The sequence below is a fragment of the Protopterus annectens genome, chromosome 16.part0, assembly GCF_019279795.1.
Source record: "Protopterus annectens isolate FY-2018-M chromosome 16.part0, PAN1.0, whole genome shotgun sequence".
Lineage (NCBI taxonomy): Eukaryota > Metazoa > Chordata > Ceratodontiformes > Protopteridae > Protopterus > Protopterus annectens.
Genome location: NC_056750.1, coordinates 342924594 through 342948049, shown reverse-complemented (window position 1 = coordinate 342948049; position 23456 = coordinate 342924594). Strand labels below are relative to the sequence as shown.

At 42.5% G+C, this 23456-nt stretch overlaps 1 protein-coding gene across 3 annotated transcripts in view; it reads left to right on the top strand.

The window, feature by feature from the left end:
• LRRC8A (leucine rich repeat containing 8 VRAC subunit A) overlaps positions 1-23456 on the top strand; it is a 547593-nt gene that overhangs the window by 357168 nt on the left and 166969 nt on the right. For all 3 annotated transcript variants that reach the window (XM_044058796.1, XM_044058794.1, XM_044058795.1), the window contains one exon: positions 19364-21524. In XM_044058796.1, coding sequence (XP_043914731.1) covers positions 19371-21524 — 2154 coding nt within the window. In that variant the 5' untranslated portion in view covers positions 19364-19370. The remainder of the gene's footprint in view (positions 1-19363; positions 21525-23456) is intronic.

Below are 23456 nucleotides of genomic sequence, written 5' to 3'. Positions count from 1 at the left end.
CTTTCCATTCTGATGGTTGGCCCTTGTAGCCAAGAGTAAAAAAAAAAAAAAAAAAAAAAAAATTAACTAAATCACCTTTGCTACAACAGCAGGCTAACAATTTGCCTCAGCTGCATGTAAATGACTCTGCTGTAGCCAAAGCTGGTTTCTCAGACCACTCATCTTTTTCCCTGTCCATATAACCACTATGGACTTGGGGGTAGCCACATCCTGTGTGGCTGTTGGGGTCCCCTTAGTGAGCAAGGGAGAGAGACTTTTGTTGGTATTGGGAGAAGGGGCAGTGGAGGTGCTTCTGCTTAGTTAGAATGTTGTACCCATCACTGAGGAAACTTGCTGCCATTAAAATTTTTTTTTTCTAACTTTCCTGTCAAAAATGAGCAGAAAACTAAATGTATACATTCTCCTGCTCCAGTTTCTCAGGACAACAGTAGTTTTTAATTCTAGCCCAGGGTCTTGTACAGGCCGTTTGACCCTTATAAGTTAGTTTCTGGTCAGAGAAAAAGGGATTCCTCTTTTCTTGAAGATATTCAAGGTATTGAATCTGGAGAGGAATATGTGATAGGACAGATGCATGTCTTCCTATGTAGAATTCTATTTCAGACTCAGAGGAGTGCATATTTTCTGAATCTCCCAGTCAAGGATTCCCTTTCTTTGAGACCATTTCCAGAATGTGCAACTGTTAGTGGGAGAACACCAAGGTTTCTCAGTCTCTCAGAAAATACTACGAAATGTTAAAACTGGAATACCAGGATTCTCCTTCATCCCCCCTAGTCAGTCAGCATTGGAGGATGTTTCCTGCAACCTGCAACTGATAGCCAGCCTGCTGCACCTTAGACAGCAGGTATAATGTACAAAGTTCCTTGGTCTTTCAGATTAATATACATTCATCCCAGACCTGACCCAATGTCTGTCACAAGTGATAATTCAATGTAGGTGTTTGAAAAACATCTATACCTTTAACCAATCCAGCTGTTGCCAAGCATTTTATTAACTCTAATCCTTCCCCTTCTGACAGCTATGGTAAAACAGTTTCTGCAACTTTATTTTTCAGAATTTTAAATTCTCTAGCTCGTTAGGTTAAAGTTTATTCTGATTAATTGTGAAAGTATGAGGAATGCTTTATCTACACTTCCTCCCAGCGAGGAAAAATCTACTTTGAGTGGTTTAGTTTCTTCCATTTCTCAGGCACTTCTCATTGTTTAAAGTGTGTTTTATGACTCTCTAGATACTACAAACAGGGCTGCTGCCACTGGTACTGTGTTGAGGTTTGCCTGGCTGCATTATTAGAACCTACCAGAAAATATTTAAAATGAAATTTTAAATTCACCTTTGGAAAGCGATTTAGTTTTTTTTACCCTCCTCTTCAGTGGTTATCAAAAATGTGATGACAGAGGTAAGCTGATACAGAGAGACTCAGGTTTTCAGCCCTCCTTTTCTAAATTTTCCAAGAGTTTTTCTGCTCGATCATACAGTTTTTGAAAAGTGAAATGACAGTAAGCAGACTTTTAAAAAACAATGGCAAGGAGGTTCCAGAAAGAAAACGAGAAGCCCTCAGAGCAAAGAATAGTCCAGTAAGTCAGTATACCCCTGATGACCTGACGTCATGGAAGATGAGACAGCAACTGACACAGGACCCAAGACTTTTGATAATCAGGCCGACTGAGGGCTACTGCAAGCAGATAACCCAAATGTGATGACTGCAACAGTGAATACACTCTAACATCTACATTTATGGTAAGTGTACACAACTGTACTTTGTCACCTCTTCTGTCTTGGCAGTTCTTGTCTGAATCTCCATTGCTCTGTCTGGCAACAGATTTTCTCAGACAAATGGGTTCTGAGACTGATTCAGCAGGGTTACAGATGACAGTGGGAAGAAATCCCTTCTTTCCAGGAAATTGTTCTTCATCTTCCAGTCCAAAGCCCTCTGCTCCATCCTGCATTGTTTTCTTGGGGGGTGGGGCTAATAGAAACAGTTCTTCCTTCCCAATTGTGAAGAGGTTTTTATTCAAGAATGTATGTTTCTTGTGCTAAAGAAAGAAAATGCCCGGAGACCAGTTCTGGACCTTTCCTAAAGCAGAGTATGGTAATGCCCACGTACAAAATGCTGTCACTTCACAACCTCTTACCCCTTCTTCATTTGAGTTTTTTTTTTAGTAATCTTAGTGAACTTTTTTTTGTAATATCTCCCACCTTTAACATATCCTGCTTAACTGAATATGATTGGGAAAAAAAGACAAAACTACTCATTTTAATTTATTTCTTCCTTAGTAATCCAGCAGCTTGAATCTATACATTGCAGTTTTCAAAATACTTAATGTTACTTATACAATCTTAGATTTAAAATATGCTGATCACGTTCCTGTCTATCCAGACAGATCTGATGTCTTTTTCCATACATTCCTCAAGTGCTGGGTCTTGATTCTGACTTTGGCCATTTTTCAGATGTAGGATCTGTTGTTCAGACTCCTCCCCTTGCCCATAATTCTCTCCAAACCCCAACATTACCTCTGATCTTATTTACTGATGTTCATCGTGTTTCACTGCTGCAGTCATCACACTTGGGTTATCCTGCTGTCAGGTGGGCCCGCAGTCGGCCTGAGTTCCAAAGTCTAGGTCTGGCGTCGGTTGCTGTCACCTCTTCCCTGATGTCAGTGCGCCAGGGGTATATAAGAAGCAGCTGACGCTATTTTCTTCAGTCTTTCTTGCCGTGCGGTGCCCGAAGCAAAAGCAGTTCGCACGTGCCGGTCGGCCGACTCCTGAGATTTCAAATTCGATTTCAGAACCGAAGTCTTCAATGAAGCTAAGCACCCCGTTGGGGAAACTTTTTCTTGCTTCAGACCGATGTCAGTAAAAGTTAATAATTGTATTTCTTGTGGGAAGCAAATACCTCATAAGGATTTTCACTCTTACTGTATTCCATGCCTATGCCCAGATCACAACATCACTAGTTGTCGGTTTTGTGCTAGATTTAACAAACACACTATTAAACGTCAGTTTGATTTTGCTCGCCATTACTTTGGGTGAAGGTTTAATTATACAATGCCGTTGGAACAACCGACTACCGGAATGCACAAAAAACGCAAAGATAAAGATAAGGAAAGGCATCTGAGGCCCAAAACTGACAACAAAGCCTCTTCTAGGCCAGTCGCCGGTTTGCCGGTTTTCAGTGAGGCGCTTTCGCAGCCCCTGACACCTGCTACCTCAGAACCACAGGCCTCGACCGACTCCCACGTGGAGGTGCCTAGGCCAGTGGATACTCAAGGTGTTGGGTCAACGGAGATTAACCCTTCAGATGGGTCCGGAGCCGCTGAGCAGGCATCGGCTTCTGAGGGTGTTTTCAGGCCTACTCAACTTACCATTGCAACTACAGCCAAGAATAGGCCTACATTAAAGACAAAGAAGCAAGTACAGCATTCACCTGGACAGGCCTCCATGCCTAAAAAACAGATGCTCAAGATGGCCGAAGACTTGATAACTCTGATCAGGGGTTCCCATCCCCCTCCTGATAAAAGGCCTAGGCAGGATACAGACTATGATTCCTCTGACCAGGCTTCAATATATTCTGATTCCTCTTCAGACCAGGGATATTCTTTACCCCCCCATGAGGATTCTGATGCTGAAGAATCAAATCCTTCAGCCTCTCCTCCTGAGGATTACTCTTTTGGGGAAACTTTACATACCATGAGGGAGCATTTCCATTGGGAGGGCCAGGATTACTCAGAATCCAAGAAAAGGCTCAGAGACTTTCTTTTGCTGCCTCAACACAGGCCCCTTGCTATTCCGCCAGTGTTGGACATTGTGGATGATGTGTTCTCTGAATCTAGTTTAAATCCTGATTCTTTACCCCCAGCTCCAGTCAAGCCAGACAGGTACTACAAAGTCCCTGACTCTCACAAATTTCTTTATAAAAACCCTGTTGCTGACCCAGAAACTATTTCCCAGGGTCCCAAAGTGGTTAAGGCTTCCACGGCTAAGAACCCAGTTACTGTAGAGCATTAGACAGATGGGGAAAGAAAGTTTACACCTCTGCAACTTTAGCAGTGAGGGCTCTAAATTGCCAGTTTCACTTGCTTAAATATCAACAATACTTACTGTCTCAATTAAAACAGAAAAAGAGTACAAATGCAGAACAACCTGACTAAGGAAATGCAGGATTTATTGCATGCAGCTGAACAAGTGGGAAAGCATACTTTGCAATGTGGTTTTGATTCATTAGAAGCTTCTTGTAGAGCAGCAGTTACAGGATCTGTGATTTGAAGGCATGCTTGGTTAAAAGAACAAAGTTTACCAGATTATGTTAAGGCAAAATTATTGGATGCTCCTTTGCACCAAGATAATTTATTTGGTATTAAGGCAGAAGAGGTATTAAAGAAAATGGAGGATAAGGCAAAATCTATGCAAACAGTGAAGGATTTCTTACAGGTACAGCCACCACGATTTAGCAGAAATTGGCCTACAAAGAATTGGTCCTTTCCAGTGTCACACAGGCCACAAAGAGGCCGATACAGACGCCCAAGAGGCAGATCTCAGCCACAAGGTTCTTACAAACCACGACAGTGGGGTGCTTCAAACCCAAAAGAAGGTGAGGATAAGTCACAACCTTACAGGAAACCATCCCAATGACTTCCCCTTCCAATGCCAAACTCTTCCCTTTTGGCAGCTCCCTTGGGGGGAAACTATCACTTTTTTCTCAAAACTGGAAAGCAATCACTGAAGACAAATGGGTACTGAATATTGTGTCTCAAGGTTACAGGTTCCTCTTTCACACTTAAGGCTAAAAGGAATGCCAGACCTGCCACAAAATGAATGGGCAGAGGCACAAAAACAAATTACAGCTCTCATGGACATGCGAGCTATTCAAAAAGTACCACAGCAGGAAAAAGGACAAGGATTTTACTCGAGACTCTTCCTGGTACCCAGAAAGGACAAAGCCCGGAGACCCATTCTGGACCTTTCCACTCTAAATACTTACCTGGATGTTCCAAAATTCAAAATGCTGACACTACAACAGCTCCTTCCCATGTTGGGCAAGAAAGCTTGGCTTGTTACTTTGGACCTCAAAGAGGCATACCTGCATGTCCCTATCAGACAAAATTGCAGAAGATACCTCAGATTCATAGCTGGTTCAATGCACTACCAATTCTCTGCACTGCCCTTTGGCTTATCTACTGCGCCCAGGGTCTTTACCAAGTGCCTGGCACCAGTAATTGCATTTTGCAGACAAAAAGGAATTCAGATATATAGATATCTGGACGACTGCCTGATTCAAGCAGAGAGCAAGGACATTCTTCTACAGCATCTGGCGTTCGTATAAAGATTAAGTTGCCTAGGGTACACAGTAAACGAAAAGAAATCAAAACAGTGCCCTCACAAGAGATATTCCTGGGTACCAGCTTACATACAACGGCCCAGATGGCTTATCTCATGCCAGACAAACAAGGACAACTGACTCATTATTTTCAATTTATGGCAACAAAGTCTCAACTCCCTGCAAGAAAAATTCTGCAGGCTTTGGGATTCATGGCATCCTGCATACTACTAATTCCATATGCAAGACTGCGTATGAGGAAATTACAATGGTACCTAAAAGTGTTTGGTCTCAACATTCTCACAGCTTTGAGACAGTAATACCACTAATTCCCTGCCTACAACAGGAGTTGCGATGGTGGGGCACAGGCATGTCACCTCAACAAGGGTCAGCCTTTCACTCTTCCCACAGCCAGGCAGACTTTAACAACAGATGCCTCGGATTACACCTGGGGAGCACACATGGCAGGAAAATGTATGCAGGGCAAATAGACCACAGACCAAATGCATCTTCACATCAATCAAAAAGAGATTTTGGCTGTACAAAATGCCCTTACAGCTTTCAAGGATCTTCTGCATCCAGGACAATTACTATTAAAGACAGACAACACCACTGTAATGTGGTACATAAACAAACAAGAGGGCACTCATTCTTACCCCCTATGCAGACAAGTCATGACCTTGTGGAACACAGCTCTAACCTACCAAGTTCATCTGCAAGCACAATTCCTGCCAGGAGAGAAAAACACTCTGGCAAACGACTTAAGCAGAAACATCATGGATCCTCACGAGTGGAAATTAAATCCACAAGTCTTCAGCATGATGATGCAAAAATGGGGGTGCCCGGATATAGATTTTTTTGCCTCACCGCTGAATTACCAACTACAAAAATTCTGCACAAGGACTTATCACACACAAGCATGGAAAGGTGGATGCTCTTTCGTTCAGCTGGAAAAGCCTAAATGTTTATGCCTTTCCACCTCTGCCTCTCCTTACAAAGGTACAAAGCCAGACAAGAAAAACCACAGATGATTCTGATTGCTCCAGACTGGCCACGCCAGCAGTGGTACCCAATCTTAAAGAACTTAGCTCAAGGCCCACCTTGGATTTTGCCTCAAATTCCACACCTTCTGACTCAACAAAACAGTCAGATACTGCACAGTCAGCTCAAAACCTTAAACCTGGCTGCATGGCAGATTCATTAGCCAAACAGACAACTTCTCACTCTAAAGCTGTTATGGATGTCATTTTGGAGGCCAGGAGGTCTAGCACCAGGAAATCTTATTCAGAAAAGTGGAAGAGATTCTTTGCCTGGAACCAGGCTCAAAACCTTGATCCTCTGGTCCCTAACATTCCTCAGATACTACAATACTTGACTGAGATGCTGGACAAAGGACTATCCTTCTCATCCATTAAGATTCACACTTCTGCCATCTCGGCTCATTACAACACAGATCCTCCTATTTTCTCTCGCCCTTGCTAAAGCAGTACCTCAGAGGGGCTAAAAACATAAGACCGCCCCGGAGAGCACCAACACCAACTTGGGACCTCAATTTCGTTTTGGAAAAGCTCACTTTGCCTCCTTTTGAACCAGCCAATTCAGCAGAGTTAAGATATATATCATGGAAAACTGCTCTGCTTCTGGCAATAACCTCAGCACGAAGAGTCTCAGAACTGCAGGCACTAATGGCAGTGGAGCCTTTTATCATTTTCCACCAAGACAGGGTTTCTTTAAGAACAAACCCTACCTTTATGCCTAAGGTGGTATCCAGTGTGGCTCTTAACCAAACTATTCACTTGCCAGCATTTTATCCAAATCCCCAGAATAAAGGGGAGAGACTTCTACATTCCTTGGACATACACAGGCAATTGCGCTTCTACTTGGACAAAACAAAAGCTTTCAGAAAATCTGAACAAATTGTATCATATGCTGCAGGATCACAGGGGGAAAGGCTATTTCAAAGCAGACAATTTCCAAGTGGATAGGACACTGTATCCAGTTCTGCTACACACCGAATGGGAAACCTGTACCTAGTAATATTAGACCACATTCCACCAGGGCAACTGCCACTTCTACTGCCTACCTTAGAGGAGTACCTACCAAAGATATCTTGGAAGCTGCAACTTGGAGTTCAGTGCACACCTTTACCAAGCATTACCATTTACCTCTTTATTCTAGATCCGGAGCTGGCTTTGCCACTGCAGTGCTGCAGGGCCTCATAGCCACACCAAATCCTCTATAGAGCCAGCCACCCAAACTCAGCTTTGGGATTCTACCCAAGTGTAATGATTGCAGCAGTGAAACACGAAGATAGTACAGTTTTGTACCTACCATAAATGTAGATGTTCGAGTGTCTTCACTGCTGAAGTCCAGGTTACCCACCCACCAGCCCCTCTTTCTTATCTGGGACTAACCTATACTACCTATGTGGTGTATTTGCTGGTTACTGAAGTTTTATTTTTACCTTTTTTGTATGTTTTATTAGCAATATGTATTGCCTACCATTTTGGGGGCACCTGACATCTGGGGCAAGAAAAACTGAAGAAAATGGCGTCTGTTGTTTCTTGTATACCCCTGGCGCACTGACGTCAGGGAAGAGGCGACAGCAACTGACGCCGGACCAAGACTTTGGAATTCAGGCTGACTACGGGCCCGCCTGACGGCAGGATAACCCAAGTGTAATGACTGCAGCAGTGAAAACACTTGAACATCTACATTTATGGTAGGTACAAAACTGTACTTTCTTTGCTTTTGAATGTATTTTCTTGGCTCTGGCCTAGAGGTAAGTGTGAGCCTCTTTTGTTGGTGATTATAGTACTTTAATACTTTATGTTTTCATCTGTCGTTCCTCATATATACAGATATATATTTAAAAACAACAAATAGTTAGGTAATTGTAGCTGTTGTTGCCCTTGTCATGGCTATTTGCCTTTCCTTTCTCCTATATTTCTCCTCTACTAGCTTGCCTGGTAACTGTCTTTACAGTTGTTGGTATTTATCATTACCATTTTTTCTAGATGGTATTCTGCATTTACCATAGTTGGTATTTCTTCATTTTTTGTGCTGCTGTAGTTCTGTTGTACTTTGACTTAGTTGCACTATGTTTGTGGCTGCTGTTTTGCTCTTTCGTCACCATGGCAAATTTCTTGTGGCCATAAAAAGCCAAATTCTGACTCTCACAGCAAGTGCATGTATTGTTTGTTGGCTGTCCACTTAGATGAGGATTGTGACATGTACACAGCTTTTTGGACTAAGGTCAGTGGTCGGGCTTTGAAACAAATTAGTCCATAAAAGCTTCATTCCTCCTCCTACTTCATCATCTGCCTCTGGACCATCCCTGTCTGGAAAGAAGTCTTTAAACAAGCACTAACGAGACAAGGGAGATGAAAGACAAGGCTGAAGAATGTAGGAAGTAATCCCCTGAGCTCTGTCCTCCTATGGCTCCTAAGGTGTCTAAGGCATGGGATCTGTTTTTCTCCCTTAGATCAGTCTTCTGCCTCTTGCAGGACTCCCTCTTGTAAGCAACCAAGATTTTCACTAGAGCCAGTTTCTTCCAGGTTACATTCATCTGTTTTGCAGGAGATGCAGGTCAAGAGAGCTTCTAGACCCCCCCTTCTTCATCTTCATCCTTTAGGTCTGCAAGAAGCTTGTCAGAGGCTGATGTGGACAAAATGATGAGGAAATTCCTCAGGACCCAGATTCATTTGAGGGGTCCTACCTGCTCCTTCTCTCATTGGACCTGTGAGCTTCGGACCATCTCCTTTGCCTGTTGCTAGTCCTACTGATCCGTCCCCTCATTCAGAGACCTTGGACCTGAGACTCCCAGGTTTCTCCTTGTTGGATCCGAATTCGTGGGTTTCTTCAACTCCGGTGTCTTCTCAGGTTACGCCCACTGCATTCTGATTGGAGTCAGATGGATATTAAAGCTGAAGATGTTCATCGTGTTTCACTGTTGCAGTCATTATTCTTGGGTTATCCTGCTGACAGGCTACTCTCAGTCGGCCAGAATTCCAAAGTCTAGGTCTGGCGTCGGTTGCTGTCGCTTCTTCCCTGACGTCAGTGCGCCAGGGGTATAAAAGATGCAGCCAACGCCATTTTCTTCAGTCTTTCTTGCCGCGTGGTGCCCGAAGCAAAAGCAGTTTGCAAGTGCCGGACAGCCGACTCCTGAGATTTTCACATCCGAATTTCAGAACCGAAGTCTTCATTAAAGTTAAGTACCCCATTGGGGAAACTTTTTTCTTGCTCCAGACCGATGTCAGAAAACGTCAACAATTGTATTTCTTGTGGGAAGCAAATACCTCATAAGGATTTTCACTCGTACTGTATTCCTTACCTAGGTCCTGATCACAACGTTGCTAGCTGCCGGTTTTGTGCTAGATTTAACCAGCGCACTATTAAGCGTCTGTTCGATTTCGCATTTCATTACTTTGGCTGTAGATTTAATTATATAATGCCGTTGGAACAGCCGACGACTGGAGTTTACAAAAAACGGAAGGACAAGGAAAAGGATAGGCATCCGAGGTCCAAAACCGACCATGAGGCCTCTAACAGGCCAGTTGCCAGTTCTCAGTGAGGCGCTTTTGCAGCCCCTGGCGCCTGCTACCTCAGAGCCACAGGCTGCTTCCGACTCCCACGTGGAGCCGACTGGGCCTCTGGATACTCAAAGTATTGGACATTCAGAAATCATTCCCTCAGATGGGTCCGGAGCTGCTGAGCAGGCATCGGCTTCTGAGGGAGTCTTCAGACCTACACAACTATATATTAAGCCATCTTCAGCTTCAAAGACTAAAGCAGCTCTAAAGACAAAGAAACAAGTACAGCATGCTCCTACTCATACTTCAATGCCTAAAAAACAGGTGCTCAAAATGGCCGAAGACCTAATTACTTTGATCAGGGGATCCCATCCCCCTACTGATAAGAGGCCTAGGCAAGAGACAAAGTATGATTCTTCTGATCAGGTTTCTATTTCCTCTGATTCCTCTTCTGAACAGGATTACTCCATGCTTCCCTATGAGGATTCTGATGCTGAAGAATCCATTCCTTCAGCCTCTCCTCCTGAGGATTATTCTTTTGGGGAAACCCTGCATACCATGAGGGAGCATTTCCACTGGGAGAGCCAAGATTATTCAGAATCTAAGAAAAGGCTCAGAGACTTTCTGCTACTTCCTCAGCACAGACCCCTTGCTATTCCACCTGTTCTAGACATTGTAGATGTATTTTCAGAGTCCGGCCTGTCCCCTGACTCTTTACCCCCTGCACCTGCTAAGCCAGACAGATACTACAGGGTCCCATATTCTCATAAATTCCTATATAAAATCCCAGCTGCTGACCCTGAAACTATTTCCCAGGGTCCCAAAGGGGTTAAAGCTTCCACTGCAAAAAACCCTGTCCCCTCTGATAGGGATTCTAGGCTCTAGACAGATGGGGGAAGAAAGTCTACACTTCTGCTACCTTGGCTGTAAGGGCTTTAAATTGCCAGTTTCATATGCTTAAATATCAGCAATATTTAATGTCACTGCTTAAACAGAAATTGTTGACAAATACTGAATGTTCAGAAAACAAGGAATTGCAGGATTTATTGCATGCAGCTGAACAAGTGGGAAAGCATACTTTACAATGTGGTTATGATTCACTGGAGGCCTCTTGCAGGGCCGCTGTTACAGGTTCTGTTATTAGAAGGCATGCTTGGTTAAAGGAACAGAATCTTGCTTGATCATGTTAAAGCAAAATTATTAGATGCACCATTACAGCATGATACTTTATTTGGTACTAAAGCAGAAGAGGTGTTGAAAAAAATGGAGGATAAAGCAAAATCCATGCAGACAGTCAAGGATTTCTTACAGGTACAGCCACCCAGGTTTAGCAGGAACTGGCCTTCTAAAAATTGGTCCTTTCCAGTTTCAGACAGACCACAAAGAGGCAGATACAGGCGTCCCAGAGGCAGATCTCAGCCCCAAGGCTCTTACAGGCCTAAACAATGGGGTGCTCCTACCTCCAAAAGCGGAGAAGACAAATCACAACCTTACAGGAAACAGTCCCAATGACTTTCCTCTGCCAGATCCAAGCACTTTTCTTTTGGCCGCCTTCTTAGGGGGAAAACTAGCACTTTTTTCATCAAACTGGCAAATGGTTACCCAAGATAAATGGGTCCTGAACATAGTGTCCCAAGGTTACAAGTTCCATTTTCACACTCTACCAAGGTCAAAAGTTATGCCAGACCTGCCACACAATCAATGGGCAGAGGCACAAAAACGAATTACAGCCCTCATGGACATGAGGGCCATTCAGCAAGTACCACAACAAGGACAGGGGCAAGGATTTTCTCCAGACTTTTCCTAGTACCCAGAAAGGACAAAACCTGGAGACCAATACTGGATCTGTCTACACTAAATATGTTTCTGGAAGTTCCAAAATTCAAGATCTTGACTCTACAGCAGCTACTGCCCATGCTGGGCAAAGAAGGCTTGGCTCGTAACTTTGGACCTGAAAGAGGCATACCTGCATGTCCCAATCACACAATCTTGCAGAAGATACCTCAGATTCATAGCTGGCTCAATGCATTACCAATTCTCTGCACTGCCCTTTGGCTTATCTACTGCGCCCAGGGTCTTCACAAAATGCCTGGCACCAATAATTGCATTTTGCAGACAAAGAGGAATTCAAATATATCCCTCCTTGGATGACTGCCTAATTCAAGCAGAGAACAAAGACATTCTTCTAAAGCAGCTGGCATTTGTAAAAAGATTACTTATTGGCCTAGGGTACACAGTAAACGAAAATAAATCAAAACGAGTGCCCTCTCAAGAGATAATATTCCTGGGTGCAAGCTTAAATACAACTGCCCAGATGGCTTATCTCACGCCAGACAAACAAAAGCAACTGACTACTTACTTCAAGAAATTGGCAACAAAAACCCACTTATCTGCAAGGAAAATCCTGCAGGCCTTGGGTTTCATGGCATCCTGCATTCTACTAATTCCATATGCCAGACTGCATATGAGGAAACTGCAATGGTACCTAAAAAGTGTTTGGACTCAGCATTGCCACAGCCTGGAGACAGTAATTGCACTCATTCCCTGCCTGCAGCAGGAGTTTCAGTGGTGGGCAGAAGCCTGTCACTACAACAAGGGTCTGCCAGTCTGTTTACCCACAGCCAGACAGACACTGACAACGGATGCATGAGATTATGCCTGGGGGCCCATATGGCAGGGAAATGTATTCAGGGCACATGGCCTGCAAACCAGATGCATCTTCACATTAATCAAAAAGAGATGCTAGCTGTTCAAAATGCCCTGACAGCTTTCAAGGACCTGCTTCATCCAGGACAGATACTGATAAAGACAGACAACACTACGGTCACGTGGTTCATAAACAAGCAGGGAGGTACACATTCCTACCCCCTCTGCAGACAAGCAATGACCTTATGGGACACAGCATTAGCTTTTCAAGTTCACCTGCAAGCACACTTCCTGCCAGGAAAAACAAATACTATGGCAGACGAACTAAGCAGAAACCTCATGGATCCCCACGAATGGAAACTGGATCCACAAGTTTTCGGCATGATAATAAGGAAATGGGGATGCCCAGACATAGATCTATTTGCCTCCCCTCACAACTGCCAGTTGCGGAGATTTTGCACAAGGATTTATCACAAGCAAGCATGGAAAGTGGACGCCCTATCCTTCAGCTGGAAAAAATCTAACAGTATATGCCTTCCCTCCACTGCCTCTCCTTCCCAGGGTACTCCTAAAAGTCTGACAAGAGAAGCCAAAAATGATCCTGATTGCACCAGACTGGCCACGCCAGCACTGGTACCCAATCCTGCAGAGCTTGTCTCAAGGTCCAGCATGGATATTGCCTCAAACTTCTCACTTGCTGACCCAACAAAACAATCAGATCCTGCACAGCCAACTCAGGACCTTAAATCTGGCAGCATGGCGGATAATGTAGCCATTCAGACCACTCCTCTTTCAAAAGCTGTTATGGATGTTATCTTGGAGGCCAGGAGGCCCAGTACCAGAAAATCTTATGCAGAAAAATGGAAGAGATTCTGTGCTTGGAACCAGGAACAAGGCATTGACACGTGTGTACCAAATATTCCTCAGATTTTACAATACCTAACTGAGATGCTGAACAAAGGTCTTTCTTTCTCTTCAATTAAGATTCATGTCTCTGCCATTTCAGCCCATTACAATACGGAACCATCTATCTTTTCTCATCCGTTAATAAGGCAGTACCTCAGAGGGACCAAAAACATTAGGCCTCCAAGGAGAGCACCATTTCCGGCCTAGGACCTCAATTATGTTTTGGAAAAACTCACCTTGCATCCTTTCGAGCCAGCACCAACAGCAGATATAAAATTCTTATCCTGGAAAACCGCTCTGATCTTAGCAATAACCTCTGCAAGGCGAGTCTCTGAGTTACAAGCACTCATGGCTGTGGAACCTTTTATCATTTTTCATCCAGACAGGGTTTCGCTGAGGACAAACCCTACATTTATGCCTAAAGTGGTGTCCAGTGTGGCCCTCAACCAAACCATTCACTTGCCTACCTTTTATCCAGATCCACAGAACAAGGGTGAAAAGATTCTGCATTCTTTGGACATACACAGGCAGTTACGCTTCTGCTTGGACAAAACTAAAGCTTTCAGAAAGACTGAGCAACTTTTAGTGTCATATGCTGCAGGATCACAAGGAAAGGCTGTCTCAAAACAGACTATTTCTAGATGGATAGGCCATTGCATCCATTTCTGCTATTTTCAACATGGCAAATCAGTGCCCAAGGGCATTAGGCCTCATTCCACCAGAGCAGCAGCCACTTCAGCAGCCTTCCTCAGAGGAGTACCAACCAAAGATATCTTAGAGGCTGCAACTTGGGAGTTCAGTGCACACTTTCACAAAACACTACCACTTACCTCTTTACTCTAAGTCCAGAGCAGGCTTTGCCACTGCAGTCCTGCAGGGCCTCATAGCCTCTCCTGATCCTATTTAGCCCAGCCACCCATCCTCAGCTTTGGGATTCAACCCAAGAGTAATGACTGCAACAGTGAAACACGATGAACATAGTACAATTATTTACCTACCATAAATGTAAATGTTTGAGTGTATTCACTGTTGCAGTCCAGGTTACCCACCCACCATCCCCCTTTCTTTGCTGGGACTTATCTGCACTTCTCTATTATATACAACCTATTGGGTGTATTTGCTTGTAGAGGAAGGAAATGTTATTTTTGTGCATGCATCTTTTATTGGCATATTTTTCAGCCTACCAATTTGGGGGCACCTGACATCTGGGGCAAGAAAAACTGAAAAAAAAATGGCGTCTGCTGCATCTTTTATACCCCTGGTGCACTGACGTCAGGGAAGAAGCGACAGCAACCAACGCTGGACCTAGACTTTGGAATTCTGGCCGACTGAGGGTAGCCTGTAAGCAGAATAACCCAAGAGTAATGACTGCAACAGTGAATACACTCTAACATCTACATTTATGGTAGGTACATAACTGTACTTTTTGGCGCGGAATCTGGGGGCCAGGGCTCAACCTTGGGGCCATCTGTTTCCCTTGGAGCTTTGGCACTAGACAATTCTGCTCTGACTTTAGCCTCTAAGCAAGGATCCAGAGCTTTGGTTCCAAGTGGGGAGGTTTCAGGTTCTCCTTCAGAATCTGCTTTTGAGGCTGTAGAGAGAGCACTCTCCAAGTCAGAAGCTTGGAATCTTTGCCACCCTCGGTTCCATCCTCTCCACAACTGTCAGTCCTGGGTCCTAATCCTACTCTCTGTCAGATTGGGGCAGCAGATGCACACTAGCTCAAAATGGTCCTTGTTCAGGACTCCTGTCAGACTTCAGAGTCTTCTCAGGAACAGCTCCTCATAGAAGTTCCTTAAAAGCATAACTAGGCACTTTGACTTCCCCACAGGAGTTGTTGACAGAACTTACGGATTTCATTGAAGGGAGGGGGTCTCCCAGATCACCCCTTGAGGAAGTTTCCTTCAGAGAAATTCTCAAATTATTTAGATATAAAGTATGTTGGTTTTCTGAAGCACCTTCATAGGAGGAATCCATTTTCCTTAAAGTTTTTGGTACTGGTTCACCTACTTCCTGGGTGGTCCCCCCAGCTGATGTGAAAATTGACGTCATTTCTCACCAGGCATTGAAGCAACCGGATGTGCAGAATCTATTCTGAAGAAACAAGTACAATAGAAAATAAAGATGGAGATCTTGGGGGGAGTAGAATATTGTAAGAGAGTAATGAAAGATTGGGTTTCAGTGTATGCTTGAAAAAGTTTAGGTGATGAAAGGAGAAAATGTTACAAAACAAGAAAAAGATTTCAGGAAATACAGCTGTGGGTAGACTGCTTTATTATTTTTTTCTTAATGGTAGTGATAAGAGATTCTGGAAATGACACCCTTACCAAAAGGCCTCTTTATATGGAGGGTTTTCCTTATACCTTGTGAATACAGATAAGTTACTGGCGGTATATGGGGCTTGGATTACTACCTATGTATTTATTTTTGTTCTCTCTATAATTTGAGTGGCAGTCTGTGAACCCTTTCAGTTACAACTTGGGCCACAAGAGAAAGTTGCACAGCTTAGCTTTGCAAGGGGAGGAGACAGTTTGTATGTAATGTTAACTGGTGCTGTAAACGGAGTGTAAACAATATTCTGATATGTGGATAACTTATTGTAAATTTGAGCACAATGTTAAATTCTGCAAGAAGTGTTTTATCCCAGAACACTTGAGGAAAATTGCAATATATGTTCTCAAAAAAGGAAAAGCTAATGTAAAACAGCAAAACAAAGGTACCTGTGGAGAAAGTTCATGTCCAGCGAAAACATAGATGCAATAACGAAAAATCAGAGCACTGCTGAAATATAAAGCCTTTAATAAAACAGCAAAAAAAATAGTACAATCGCTTATGGGTGAAACTCTTTCTCAAGTCTAAAACACAATGAAATTGCATAAACCCTTAAAAAGAACATTCTACCAGTCACGTTTTATATGTAAATAACTCAAAATCCTAGAAAACAGTCGTAATTGATTGGAGCAAAACATGTTCTCCAATCATATTTCTCACATCTCACTCCACTATTAGTTAAAATAACATCCAACAGCCAGTAGATGACATAGTAGATTCATCCAATCATGTTGTACACCAGCGTGCTGAATTCTAAGATAGGATGCATATGTGAAACGGCTGTTGGTTCAAGAACACATTCCAGTACCCAGTCACTCTCAACATCTCCTCACCTCAACCATTATCTCCAATCAAACTTCTCATAAACTTACACCACCATCGGTTAAGTAAGAGCGCTATGCAACTAATGGGCATCACAAAAGGTTCATCCAGTTGCACTCAAAAATGTCATGATGAAATCACATATCCAAACACAAGTACATGAAAATGACTGCAACAAGTCTGCATACACAAAACAATGAAAATAGGCAAGGATTTGTGGAGAACAGAGCAGCTGTAAACTAAATTATACACACACACACAAACACACACACACACACACACACACACACACACACACAAAGTGAATTAAAAAAACACTTGGCACCCATAACAAAATAATCCTCAAAAAAGCTAAGATTGGTAGATGCCACAGTGGTCAGTAAAGGAAAAAAAAACAAAAGATCCATGCTCAATGAGTTTTCAACTACCCACTACTTCCTCATTTAATACTGAATGGATTCAGGTCCAAGTATTTAAACCGAAAACCGGGCACCTACAAAAAATGTATAGAAGGGAGAGAAGCAACTGCTTAGTGCCCATTAAAAGAAAACTCCATAAAAGATGGAAATAAAAATAAAAAGGGGCTTGTAAACCAACACTACATCGCAAGTATGACCGCATTAGTCTGTATGCAAAAGAACGATGTACTATAACTGCTGTTGATGCTGTGATGGATCAACCATACTACATAGTATACAAGAGTGCACTAGCTCTAAATGAAAAGGTGATGTAGTGTAACTGCATTACTCATTGAAAACAAACAAATCAACTAAACATAAACTACTGTAAACATGTACACTACTATATATAGCTCAAAATACAAGAGGTCCTAGTCTATATACAGGATTAAAGACTCGAGCAGAAACTAACTGATTGTTTTTTTTCTTTGTTTAGATGGTATGGCATTAATCAATCATATCACAAAGAAAGAGCAGTCCGGCCAATCAGCTGCTCTATGGAGTAAGATCACGACTGGTCAGACATGCACCAGTCAAATATGAAAATTGGGGCATAACCATACAAGCAATCTGCATACAGAAACATAAAAAAATGAGGCACTGAAAAAGGGAAATCCAAGACTTTTGTTTTCAACGAGTAATGCAGTTGTACTCTTATCGACTTTTCATTTCACTAGTACATTCTTATATACGATGTAGTTGATCTGTTTTCGAGTAAAGCAGTTATATTATATTGCTCTTTTTCTTACAGACTAATGCAGTCATATTTGCGATGTAGTAATTAGGCGTGCCTTCGTTGAAGGTTAAACGTCGAGCTGGCACTTCGACGTTCGTGGAAATCTACTGCCAATCATTAACGGACCGGAGTTCTGGTGTGGCGACCCCTAACTGGGAAAAGCCGAAAGACAACAACAAGTGTTAGTTTACAAGTCCCTTTTTATTTTTATTTCTCTTATGGAGTTTTCTTTTAATGGGCACCAGGCAGTTTCTTCTCTCCCTTCTATGCATCTTTTGTAGGTGCCTGGTTTTAGGTTTAAATGCTTCGACCTGAATCCATTCAGTATTAAACAAGGAAGTAGTGGGTAGTTGAAGACTCCCTGAGCATGGATCCTCACTGTTTTCTCTTTACTGACCACTGTGGCATCTGCCAATCTTAGTTTTTTTGGGGGATTTTTTTATGGGCGCCTAAGGGGTTTTAATTGACTTTTTATGTCAATTGCTCTGTTCTTCACAATTCCTTGCCTATTTTCATTGGTTTGTGTATATAGACTCACATTCTTTTTCATTTACTTTGACACTCAGTGCTATGGCACTTTGGTATGTGTTTTCATTATGACATTGAGTGTAACTGGATGAACCTATTGTGATGCCCATTGGTTGCTTAGCGCTCTTAACCAATGGTGTGCGAGTTTGAGAAGTTTTATTAGAGATAATGTTTGAGGTGAGGAGTTGTATGTTGAGAGTGACTGGGTAAGTGGAATGTGTTCTCGAACCAATAGTCATTTCACACATGCAGCCTATCTTACAATTCAGCATCCTGATGTACAGCGTGATTGGATGAATCTACTGTGTCGTGTACTGGCTGAGTGTTCTTTTAATCAATAGTGGGGAGATCTGTGAGAAATAGGATTGGAGAATACATTTTGCTGTATCTAATAAAGTATGATTTTTTTTTCCTAGTATTTTGACGTATTTATATATACAGTGTGACTGGTAGAATGTTCTTTTTAAGGGTTTATGCAATGTTTTTGTGTTCTAGACTTGAGAAAGGGTTTCTCATGAAAGCACTTGTCCTATTTTTTTCTGTTTTATTAAAGTCTTTATTCTTCAGTCCTGATTTTTTGTTACTGCAAAAGTTAATGTGTTTGTAGTAAAGGGATTTTGACTTCTTGATAGCAGTAATAACAAATCCTAATTAAGTGAAACAGGTCTGCTGAAAACCACTTTGTTAACCTGACTTTGCTTTTTCTGTTGCCCTTTTTTCCACTGTTGTGTAGCAATGGAGTTGGTGTAAAAGAGTTTGAAAAAATGGTTTGTTTGGTATGCTAAAAGTAGTTTCCAGTAGACCTTTTGCTCAGTCAAGGTCCGCTGTTTCTGGCATCCATCAATGACTTGACATGTATTCATTATGAAGCCTACTATTATTTTGTTAATTGTCTTAATCTAAAAGCTAGCAACTTTGAGAGGTAATAGAGAAGTAATTATTTCTTTAAATGCATCTACCATTTACATATGGGTCTAACTGTTTGACCATTTCTCAGTGTGATCTTTGAAGTCCATTTGATCGATGTGAGTATAGTATATTGGTTAAATTGAATTTGTTTTGTCTGGTAACTTGTATATTGTTTTATCTGTAGGTGAACCATGATTCCTGTCACTGAGCTGCGTTATTTTGCCGATACACAACCAGCGTATCGCATCTTGAAGCCATGGTGGGATGTTTTTTTGGACTACCTCTCCATTGTTATGCTGATGATTGCTGTTTTTGGTGGGACTCTTCAAGTAACACAAGACAAAATGATCTGCTTGCCTTGTAAGTGGGTGACTAAAGATTCTTGTGATGATGCCATAAAAGTCTCTCCAACTGAGCAGGCAGATTTTGCATTCAACACCACTATCCTTCCTTCAGTACCTAAGGGGCCTACAGGGATCCAGTACAATCTTGATAGACACCAGTATAGCTATGTTGATGCAGTTTGTTATGAAAACAGATTACACTGGTTTGCAAAGTATTTTCCATACTTGGTGCTACTGCATACCCTGATCTTTTTAGCTTGTAGCAATTTCTGGTTTAAATATCCCCGTACTAGTTCTAAGCTAGAACACTTTGTAGCCATCCTTCTGAAGTGCTTTGATTCCCCATGGACAACAAGGGCACTTTCTGAAGCTGTGGCAGGAGAGAATGAACCAAAACCCCCTTTGGGACGAATGAATGGATCTGTCGATAAGAAGTCATCATCTGTCAGTGAGGATGTTGAAGCCACATCTCCTATATTGCAGAGGACAAAGTCTCGTATTGAACAAGGAATAGTAGATCGTTCAGACAGTGGGGTCCTAGACAAAAAAGAAGGTGAGCAAGCAAAGGCTCTTTTTGAAAAAGTTAAAAAATTCCGCTTGCATGTTGAAGAAGGAGATATAGTTTACAGAATCTACATGCGGCAGACTATCATTAAAGTGATTAAATTTATGTTGATAATTTGTTATTCAGTGTATTATGTCAGCAATATTAAGTTTGACCTAGACTGTAGGGTGAACATTGAGAATCTTACAGGTTATCGTATGTACCGCTGTGCTCATCCTTTAGCAACTCTCTTTAAAATTCTGGCTTCTTTCTACATTAGTTTAGTAATTGTTTATGGACTAATCTGCCTGTACACTTTAGGATGGATGTTGAGACGCTCATTAAAAATGTACTCCTTTGAACTGATTCGGGAGGAAAGCAGCTACAGTGACATTCCAGATGTCAAGAATGACTTTGCATTTATGCTTCATTTAATTGACCAGTATGATCCCCTTTATTCAAAGCGTTTTGCAGTGTTTCTTTCTGAAGTGAGTGAGAACAAGTTAAGGCAGCTCAATCTCAACAATGAATGGACGCTGGAAAAGCTTAGGCAAAGACTAACCAAGAATTCTCAGGACAAACTGGAGCTCCACCTGTTTATGCTAAGTGGAATTCCAGACACAATTTTTGAACTGGTAGACCTGGAGGTTTTAAAACTGGAACTTATTCCTGATGTCACTATCTCACCCAGCATTGCACAGCTCAACTCTCTGAAGGAACTTTGGTTGTATCATACTCCAGCCAAAATAGAAGCACCAGCTCTTGCCTTCTTACGTGAAAACCTTAAATCACTACATCTTAAGTTTACAGATATCAAGGAAATTCCTTTATGGATTTATAGTCTCAAGAACTTAGAGGAGCTCCATATGACAGGAAATTTGTGTGCTGATCACAACCGATACATTGTCATTGATGGATTGCGTGAGCTGAGGCAACTCAAAGTGTTAAGGCTGAAAACCAATCTCACTAAGCTGCCACAGGTTATAACTGATATTGGCGTCCATCTCCAGAAGTTTTCCATCAGTAATGAAGGTGTCAAGCTTATTGTTCTCAACAGCCTGAAAAAAATGGTCAATTTGACTGAACTGGAACTTATTCGCTGTGACTTGGAAAGAATACCCCATTCAATCTTCTCTCTTCATAATTTGCAAGAAATAAATTTTAGAGACAACAACCTAAAAACTGTTGAGGAGATTATAAGCTTCCAGCATCTGCATCGTCTCACCTGCCTTAAACTGTGGTATAATCAGATTGCTTACATTCCCATTCAGATAGGCAATTTGACTAGTCTGGAACGGCTGCATTTGAACCGCAACCAAATTGAAAAGATTCCTGTTCAGCTTTTTTTTTGTCGTAAGCTGCGGTTCCTGGATCTTAGCCACAATAACTTAAGCTGCATACCAGGGGACATCAGTTTCCTACAGAACTTGCAGTACTTTGCTGTGACAGCAAACAAGGTGAGCAAACTGGTTTTAAAACTAAATAACTTCTACACGGAATTTTTGTACTATTTATTAACCGTATTATGCTTTGCTGATCTACTTTAAAGAGAAGCATTTATCAGTGTTGCAAAACTAGTGTATTGTAAGCTTGTGTTTTGCAATTGGTTGCTCTTTTTATGCACTGCATTTTTAAACTTACCTGATCATGGCAAATGCAGCCTTAAAAGTCAGTAAAACCTGTTGCTGACAACAGAGTAGGGTTTGCAGCAGTGTGAGATTTAACAGCTTGTGTGGAATGTTGACCCTGATGTTGGTCTCCTTGTGAAATAAAGCTCCAGGAAAGATGTTCTTCATCTCACATTGCTGCAGTCATAACCTGTGGGTAGTCCGCTGTCCTCGGTCGGCCCGAATACCAAAGTATTAGGCTGGCGTCGGTCATGGGCGCCCAGATCTGACGTCAGAGCGTCCCGGTATTAAAGCGCATGACCGACGTCATATCCTCAGTCTTTTTTGCCGCATGGTCCGAAGCAGAAGCAGCATTTGCAAGTGCCGTTCGGCGTTCTGAAATTTTCGTATTTCGAGTTTCAGACCGAAACCAAGTTGGGCTAAGTACCCCGTTGGGGAATATTTTTGTTTTTTCTTGCCTCAGTTAATTCCGGATGTCAGAAAAAGTGAATAATTGTATTTCTTGTGGGAAACAAATACCGCATAGGGATTACCACTCTCTTTGTATTCCTTGTTTGGGGCCTGAGCACGACGTAGTCGGGTGTCGCTTTTGTGCTAGGTTTAATAAGCGCACCATTAAACGTAGGTTAGATTGCGCTAGGCTTGTCTTTGGGAAGCGGTGTAATTACAATATGCCGTCGGATCCTCCGGCGCCGCTTCTGCTAAGAAGCGCAAGGATAAGTCATTAAGGTCCAAGCAGGATGAGTCGTCCGTTCCGGACGCCGGTTCTTTAGAAACTACGCTGGAAGCTGTAGATCCAGCCGAGGTTTCAGCTGAGTCTCAGGGGGAGACTTTAATTTTGCAAGATGTGGCCTCACAGGAGTCAGGTCAGGCTGAAGGGGCCTCTCAGGTTGCTGTACTCCCTTCTTTGCCTAAGGTGGTTAGGCCTTCTCCTTCAGTCTCTAAGGTACCTTCTAAGGGCAGGCCTGGTTTGCCCTCCTCAGGTGTCAGTCCTAGTTCTGCAGGCTCTGTGCCTAAAAAACACATGCTTAAAATGGCAGAAGATTTAATTTCCTTAATCAGGGGTTCTATGCCCCCTCCAGATAAGAGGCCTAGGGTGGAGCCAGAAGTGGAAAGTTTGGAACAGGTTTCAGATTACTCAGAGTCTTCGGCTGAAGACACTCAGGATTTTCCTCCTTATTCAGATTCGGACGCAGAGGATTCCAGTCCTTCTGCTTCTCCTCCAGAGGATTTTTCCTTCTCAGAAACCTTGCATTCTATGAGGGAGCATTTTAAATGGGAAGGTCAGGATTTCTCGGATTCCCGAAAGAGGCTTAGGGAATTTTTGTTTTTTGCCTCAACATCGACCCTTAGCTATACCTCCTGTTTTGGATGTTGTTCAGGATGTTTTCTCTGAGGCTTCCCTTAATCCAGACTCTTTGCCTCCTGCGCCAGTTAAACCTGATAGGTATTACAGGGTGCCTGAGGCTCATAAATATCTGTATAAGAGCCCAAGGGCTGACCCAGAAACTATTAGTCAGGGACCTAAGGGTGTCAGGGCTTCTGTTGTAAAGAATCCAGTTCCTATGGATAAAGAATCTAGAGCTTTGGATAGGTGGGGTAAAAAAGTGTACACCTCCTCCACTCTAGCAATGAGAGCTTTGAATTGCCAGTTTCATATGTTAAAGTACCAGAAGTTTCTCCTTACTCAATTAAAATCTAAAGTAGATGCTTTAGCAGAGGGCATAGAGTGTAAGGAATTACAGGAGTTGGTTCATGCCT